Source organism: Mus caroli, chromosome 17 (assembly GCF_900094665.2).
Source record: "Mus caroli chromosome 17, CAROLI_EIJ_v1.1, whole genome shotgun sequence".
Taxonomy (NCBI): Eukaryota; Metazoa; Chordata; class Mammalia; order Rodentia; family Muridae; genus Mus; species Mus caroli.
Window position 1 is genome coordinate 80,642,239 of NC_034586.1, and position 8,351 is coordinate 80,650,589.

General features: G+C 46.4%; 1 protein-coding gene across 1 annotated transcript in view; it reads left to right on the forward strand.

The window, feature by feature from the left end:
• The window catches only part of Slc3a1 (solute carrier family 3 member 1), a 35,058-nt gene that overhangs the window by 16,297 nt on the left and 10,410 nt on the right, over positions 1-8,351 (forward strand). Inside the window, exons 5-7 of the mRNA XM_021185737.2 lie at positions 2,299-2,418; positions 4,605-4,729; positions 6,969-7,164. Of these exons, the coding sequence (XP_021041396.1) occupies positions 2,299-2,418; positions 4,605-4,729; positions 6,969-7,164 (441 nt within the window). The remainder of the gene's footprint in view (positions 1-2,298; positions 2,419-4,604; positions 4,730-6,968; positions 7,165-8,351) is intronic.

An 8,351-nucleotide genomic window follows, 5' to 3' on the forward strand; every position in this document is an offset into this window, starting at 1 on the left:
GGAGAGGAGAGGAGAGGAGAGGAGAGGAGAGGAGAGGAGAGGAGAGAAGAGAAGAGAAGAGAAGAGAAGAGAAGAGAAGAGAAGAGAAGAGAAGAAGAGAAGAGAAAAGGCCTTCAAGGTTAGCTAGGTGACACAGACTGAGACCCTGTCCCGCAAACCAAGCAGCCAACCAACCATGAACCAAATAAGCAGACAGCAACACAGGCCAGCATCCTTGATTTGGGCCTTGTGAATGACAACTCTGTCACTCAGAGTGGTGTTGTTTTAGCAGAGAAAAGGTGCCCAGTGGAAAACCAGGACAGTGTGGTGTCATGTTAGCTAGAGGAGAATCAAGGACACAGTGTACTGTCCCCAGAGTCCCCAAGCCTGGGTCACCACAACCAGGTGGAACCAGGCACTGTGCCCATTTTACACCCAATACCTGGAAGATTGGATGTAAAACTGGAAGAGCTCAACCTGAGCACCAGGAGGTTAAAAATTAAAATCGAGAGTCCTAACCTCATCTAGTTGAAAGAATGAGAATGAGTTACAGAAGGGAAATACTTTCTAAGAGCAAACTTTGGATTATATGGGCTAAATCTTCAGCATGTAAAATGTCTCTTCCCGGCTAGATGTGGCGTTCAGTGGCTGAGCACTTTCCTAACATTCCTGGAGTCCTGGCCTTCATCGCCAGCACCTCAAACAAACAAACACACACACACACTTAGAAACATCTCCTGAAACAAAGTAACAAAGCAGGAGGGAGCCTCGAGGGGATCCTGGACACTTCTCTCCCAGTCTGGTTTGTTTTGTTTTAAAATGTATTTGTATGTTTTCTTATGCCTCTAAGTGTATGTGGGTATGTGCACAGGAGGGCAGGTACTTCTGGAGGCCAAGAGGCATCCGATCCGTTGGAGCTGGAGTTAGAGGCAGTAGTGAGCTGTCTGACCTGGATGGAAACCCCACTCAGGTCCTCTGCAAGAGTAGTCCATCGTGGCTCCAGCCCACATTGCTCATTCGTTAAGGGTTACTATTTAGCAATGCTGAGATTCTGGAGTGAATGAGGAGCTCAGGAAGAAAGTAAGTAGTTTGACTGTGGACAATCAGTGCCGATGCTACGCGCCTGCACCTTGTCGGAAGCTGCTGTGTGAGTGATGGGGGTTTGCGCTCTGGCTTCACCTATGTTCGTGTTTGTAAGAAAAAGCACCACCTGGGGCTGCACCTAGGTGGCATGGCATCTGACACTTGTAAAAATTGGGGACTTCTTAGACTTTAAGAGTACAAAAGTGAGCATAGAAAGAGGAGGAAGGGAGGTGAGGAGGCCCCGGTGCAGGAGCACAGCAGGAACGTGGTCTTAAACTTAGACTTCGTCCTAGTGAGTTGGTCCAGAACCTTCTGAGAGCCCTTTCCACAAAGCAGTGGCCTTGGTGTGCCCAGCAGGTTTAGTGCGTGTGGTGTCTCTCTGTTGAGTTCCCCAACCCAAGTGCCAGCCAACTGCCTGCGCCCCCAGCTCTCTGGGCATCTTCATAGTCTGTGGACTCAGTGAAGCCAGAGCACACACTGGACTTCATTGTTTGGACTTGCTGTCCCTCCAGGAAGCTTTGTCTAGTTTTGCCACCATTATCCACCCTGTCGCCTCATCCTTAACCAGTCTCCCTTTCTCTCTCTGTGGATTTGTCTGTTGTGGACATTTTGCATAAAGGCAGTTATTCAATATTTACTCCTTGTAGTGAGCTTCTAAGATTCCTGTGTGTCCCAGCATGTATCAGTAAATCCTTCTTCTCTGTGGCCAGGTAATGTTCATCAAATGATAGAATTACCATCGGGGTAGTGTTCCCCTAGCAGCCCTGCTACCATGAACATTCAAGGTCTTGTTTTGGTATATGGCTTCATCTCTTTTGGGTGTGTATCTAGGTGTGGAATTGCTAGTCTTGTGTCAGCTTTATGGTCTTCTTGAAACCTTCCAGGACTTCCCACCTACCCTTCCCAGTTCCAAGGTTTTCCCTTGACCATAAAGATAGATATGACAAGTCCAACTTCTTTGGGAATGCTTTCCCCACCCCATCCCCTGTTTTTTTCAATTGCCCAGGAAATCTGACTACATTCTCTGCTATTCTCTGCCTGGAATGTTCTATCCCAGACCCAGCACCTGGTACTGAGAGAACCAATTATGGAATTAGACTGTGAGGGTCTGTGTGTGATAACATGTGTTTTGTATGTGACACTACCTGTCTTCTGATGGCTCCTCTGTTAATGTCCCAGCTATTGTTTGTAACTACAAACTATATCTAACCAAGTTTTTTGTTTCTTCATGTTCAGGAAATAATAAAGTTCTGGCTCTCCAAGGGTGTTGATGGGTTTAGTTTCGATGCAGTTAAATTTCTTCTGGAAGCGAAGGATCTGAGAAATGAAATCCAAGTGAATTCATCCCAAATTCCGGTAAAGTCTCATTTTAACTTGTTCTTTTCTTTGCCATATCTGAAAATGTTATCAGAGTGTTTTTCTGTGTTTCAATTTTTAAAATTTTGTTATCAAGCAATTTTGCATCTATGTGTTTGTCTGTGTGTGGGTCTGTGAACATGAGTGCAGGTGTCCAGAGAAGCTAGAAGAGGCTGTGGGGGTCCCCTGAGGCTAACAGATGGGTACCAGGGACTCAGCACGTCCTCTGCAAGGGCAGTGAGCAGCCTCTATCCCTGGGCTGTCTCTCCAGCCCCATGGCCTCGGTTTTAGTCTAAGATGCCAGTTACAAGGATGACCTTGTCCACCTGCAGGAGGTCCTCGGAAATGTTTCCTCTCTAAGGTGTGCATCTGGAGGACTCTTCCCTGGTTCTTTACAGAGCCAGGGATCGATGGCGAATCTTTCTTCAGTGAGGGTATTGGGGACACAATATGGACTGATAGAGTTTGCTCACTGAGTCCCAGTTTCCCGGGACTTACCTAGGTGATCAAGGGCAGTCTGAACAGAAGGGAATTAGCACTGAGTCTTTCAATAAACAGGTAAAAGAGGCCTCACCATTTCCATTAGGTGAGCCTCAGGACTCAGGGTTACGGAGCTCCAAACCAATCCTACTCGTTGTCTAAGCTACATTCCTTGAGGCACTACACTATTGATTCTCACAGGCTACCTACCGGATTCCTCTGGTTGACCACTCTTCTGTAGTCACTGTAGTTCCTCTGGTCAGGTAGACAGTAGTCCCCACACATACTCCAAAATGTTGGAGTTGTGTTGTGTGCCATGGGATATGTTACATTGACCAAGTTACAGCAGTGTGTGGCCATCCCCGTGAATCTTAGCAGTACATTGTATGCCTGAAGAAAATCTAAAATTGCATGATGCTCTTAATGAAGCCAAATAAGTAAAACAAATTCCACAGGTTATATTATTATCAGGCTTCTACCTTTTGTCCTGAGCTGCTATATGCATTCTTATCACTCATTAAATTAATCAGCTACCTATCAACCTATCTACTCTCCTACCTACCTACATACCTAATTAAAGAACAGTTGATTGTAAGATAATGTCATTAAGCAAAGGTTAGAATTAAGCCCACTATTACTATTGTTATTATTATTATTATTATTACTATATATTTTTTTGCTCACAACTTCTGGTAAGGCAGAAAACTGAAGACAAGAGGCAGTGTTAGCTGGTTTTCTCAAAGAGCGTTAGTTGTCTCTTGGAGAGACCTTGAAGCTACGTTGCTGATTGTAATGTAACGTGATGTAATCTGTCTTCAAGGCGACTCTAGCATCTGAAGGGTGTGAGACATTAGGAAAACCCCATGGTTAAAACACCCACCTCCCCATCAAACCCTTTCGTCTTCATAGGTGAAGTTCACCTACTCAAAGAGCGCTCACTGAACAGGCCACACGTCAGGTTGGGGCGGCTCAGCCAGTCTGTGTCCATCCCAGGGCCTTAGGTCACGTGAGCTGTAGTCTTTTGACTCTTCTAGTCCTGGGGAATGGACGTGTAGCAACGACTACTAGGAAACGATTGATCAATTAGTCGCTGATACCCTTAGATAGCCTAAGAGTAATAATGATGGGTGGAAACGGCAAGGAAAGAGTTAAATGTTGATGTCTTGGAAGCAGATGCGGTGGAGATGTGCAGCCACCTCTGCCTTCAGCAAGAATGTCTGAAGCAGTTATGCAGTTACATTTACAGGGATTTTGTAATTAGAGTTTTGATATCTGGTATAATTTAGTTTGCTAAAATGGGTGATAAACACTACTGTTCACTAGATTTTTTTTTTAATAATTTATTTTTACTTTCTGACCACTGGTATTTTAGCTTGCATGTATGTTGGGAGGGTGTCCAACCTCAGAGTTCAGTTCCAGACAGTTGTGAGCTGCCAGGTGGGTGCTAGAAATTGAACATGGGTCCTCTGGATGAGCAGCCAGTGCTCTTAGCTGCTGAGTCACCCCTCCTAACCCTGTTCACTAATTTCTTAAAAAGTTACCGATAGAAGAACTAATGCAACATTAAGGATTGTGAGCCTCTTGTGCACCAAAGTTTCTAGAACTACCATTGGGCAAGTATCTCCTTAGTCCACGGCGTCCTGCAAGGCGTGGGGCCTGTGTAGGTGTGAAATGGGGCTAATATCTCGCTGTCCTGCTTTCTCAAGGACACGGTGACCCAATACTCAGAGCTGTACCATGACTTCACCACTACTCAGGTGGGAATGCATGACATCGTCCGAGACTTCCGGCAGACCATGAACCAGTACAGCAGGGAGCCTGGCAGATACCGGTAACCACAGGCCCAAGTTAGATTCTAAAACGACCTGCAGAATTATAATTGTATTTTATTATTATTGTTGTTTTGTGTGTGTGTGTGTGTGTGTATATAATGTGTGTGTCAGGGCATGTGTGCCATGGTGCATAGAGCAATCTTGTGGTTCTTTAGTTCTTCCTTTTGTGTGAGTTTTGTACATGTGAGTATAGTGCCTTCATGGTCAAGAAGAGGGTGCTAATCCCCTGGAGGAGGAGTGACAGGGAGTTGTGTCACCTGGTGTGGGTGCTGGGAGGTGAACCTGGACCCTGTAACTGCGGAGCCATTTCTCCAGCCCCATGAGCTGTTATTTTTATCATTATTGCTGGGATTCTGTTCCTTGGATAGTGTGGGCTCAAACATTCCAACTGAACTGTTGACAGATCCCAGTGGTTAGCACAGCTGTGAGATCAAGGAACTGAGTGAGGTAGGGTCCTGCTCTGTAGCCTGGTGACCTTGGGGTTATCTGTTAGCAGAAATGGGTTTCTTATAAATAGGAGAGTAATAGTAACACGCTTTAGAGAACCTTTGTAAGGCCAGAGGCGACAATGTATTCAATCACTTACAACAGTATCTGGCCTGTAAGAAACTGTGAAGTTAGAAATTAAGAATCTCTAATATGAAAATCTAAACATTCTTGGGCCATTTGGAATTTTCTCACGTTGGAGTAGGAACTCTGAGCCAGTTAAAGCTCTATAGAGCTATTCTAAGAACATCAAAATCTTACACAATTGGAGATATATCTGGTGGTAAGAATCCTGGATAAAAGGTTTCACCTTGTATCACTAGGTAGCTAACCTGACAGAGTGAGTGAGAGCAGCTAAGAGCTCCCTCCCCTTGGAGAAGGCACTGGACTCAGGGAGTAATGGCAGATGTGGAAGAGAGTCGCCACATACTAACTGTGGTGCTCAGGAGGCAGAACAGGCAGATTTATCTTAAGCCTGAGGCCAGCCTGGGCTACAAAGAGAATCCCAGGATAGCCAGGCCTACACAGAGAGCTCTGTCTTGAGAAAAAGTAGAATGAAAAGAAGGAGGGGGGGGAGGAGACTGGGCTCCCCATCAGTGTGCCACCTTAGCCATTGAATGCAGCACTGATGGGGACAGTTCAGGTGGCCGTATCCTACTAAGTGGTTTTTCAGAGTGCATATCGATAACAAGGGGAAACCTTGCTACTGAAGCTATAGGCTGGAGATTCTAAGTAGATTCATGAGACTGTCCCAAGAAGGGCTTAAGACGTTAGAGTTTTAGTCAGAAAGCAGAGAGAGTATTGTTGGAGAACCACGTTCTGCATTTATGCATGTGACTCCCTTACTACAAATGGTAATTCTTTGAGAATTTCATACATGCATACAGTGCTGTGTGTGTGTGTGTGTGTAATTTTGATTATATTCAACCCCACTATCCATACACCACCCTCTCCCAACTTTATGGGTTTTTGTTTTTTGTTTTTTGTTTTTTTTTCTGAGACAGGGTTTCTCTGTGTAGCTCTGGCTGTCCTGGAACTCGCTCTGTAGACCAGGCTGGCCTTGAACTCAGAAATCCACCTGCCTCTGCCTCCCGAGTGCTGGGATTAAAGGCGTGCACCACCACGCCTGGCTTTATGTCCTCTTAAAAATAATCCACAGAGTCCACTGTATGCCGCTTACATACATTCATGCATGTGGGAGCATGTACTGGACTGTGGCCAGCATACCAGGAGCCACACCCTTAAAGTAAATGGACTCTCCCTTTCCTACCAGCCATTGCTGTCAGTGGCTTCTCAGCTAGGGGTAGGCCAGCTCATGATGGATCCTTTTCCCTCCATGTTAGAATGTTGACTGGCTCCCTCCTGTGTCAGCACCATAGCCGCTGCGAGACTGTACGCACGTGCAGCTGCTGTATCCAGAGGTGCTGTCTTGCTTCAGTCCTCCAGGACTTCTGCCTCTTTCGATCTCTCTGTCCCCTCTTCTGTGATGGTCCCTGAGCCTTGCAAAGATGTGTGATATATATGTCCAGTTTGTGGCTGAAGCTCCACAAACACTGAATCTCTGAACTTCGACCTCTTGTTTCTGTGTTAACTGCCACTGTCCGAAGCTGCTAAACTCTAATTGAGGTCTGAGACTGCACTGATCTGTGAGGGGCCCCCACATCTCATCTGCAGTGAGCTCTAAGTGGCTGCTGAGTTGTCCCCACTCTTTTGTCGGCAGCTGAAGACAGCAAAGTTTGCCAATTCTTCCAGGTTCATGGGGGCCGAAGCCTCATCTGAGAGCATCGAGAGGACCATGATGTACTATGGCTTGCCATTTATCCAGGAAGCCGACTTTCCTTTCAACAAGTACTTCACCACAATAGGCACTCTCTCTGGGCATACTGTATATGAAGTTATCACATCCTGGATGGAAAACATGCCTGAAGGAAAATGGCCCAATTGGATGGTAAGCCCGCATGCACAGCACACAGCCATCCGTTACACTTCCTGCACCTGTACCCTGACTGTACACCTCTGTTTCTAAGTGACCTTGCTCAGTGTGAGTGGTTAAGTCTGTCCTGGCTTCTGACTAGGCCTGTCTTAGTCAGGGTTTCTATTGCTGTGACGAGACACCATGACCAAAAAGCAAGTTGGGAAGGGAAGGAAAGGAGGAAATTTGGTTCAGACTCTGCACTGTAGTCCATCAATGGAGGAAGTCAGGACAGGAACTCAGACAGGGGAGGAAGCTGGAGGCAGGAGCTGATGCAGAGGCCATGGAGAACTGCTGCTTGCTGGCTTGCTCCTCATGGCTTGCTCAGACTGCTTTGTTATAGAACCGAGGAGCACCAGCTCAGGGATGGCACCACCCACACATAAAGGGCTGGGACCTCCTCCATCAATCATTAATTAGGAAAAATGTCCTCCAGGCTGGCCTCCAGTCCAGTCTTATGGTGACACTTTCTCAATAAGGTTCCCTCCTCTCAGGTGACTGTAACTTGTGCCAGTTGATGTGAAACTGTGTAGCACAGGGCTCTTATAACGAAGGGGAGGACATGGTCCACACAACTAGATCAATATTTAATGAGTGCTTATCGACGCTCACTAAACTTGCCCAGGGATGGCTATGAAACCATGATTTTTATCTCGCAGTTTATGATCCCAGTGCAGTCAGGTTTCCAGTGTGGAAGGCTACGAGTCAGGGTAGCTTTTGTGGCCTAGAGTGCCATGGAAGGGGCTGTGAAGCACAGAGATTCTAGAAGATTCTTCCCCTTCTACACACAGCCTGTGCTCCTAGGAGGTGAAGCAAGAGTATATCTGGATGGAGCCCTGTAGGCACCTGGAAGCCCAGAGAGTGCCGGTGTCTAACACAGCAAGGGCACACATTACAATAGGACACACAGGTAGAAACCGAGCGCAAGGCTCTTCTGGGAGTGAAGGCAGCAGATGTGGAACCTTCCCTAGAGGTCAGGAAGTGAGGGCTGAGTGTGAAGAAACAGGACATTCCTGACCACTACAGCAGTCTACTGTCCTCACTGCCACTACTTTAGAGACACTGTGCCTTGTCACACACTACATTTACATATTTACAATCTCTTCACTATGAATTCATCTTCTTGCTTTTCTTTCTTTTCATTCATTCTTCCCTCCCCTCCC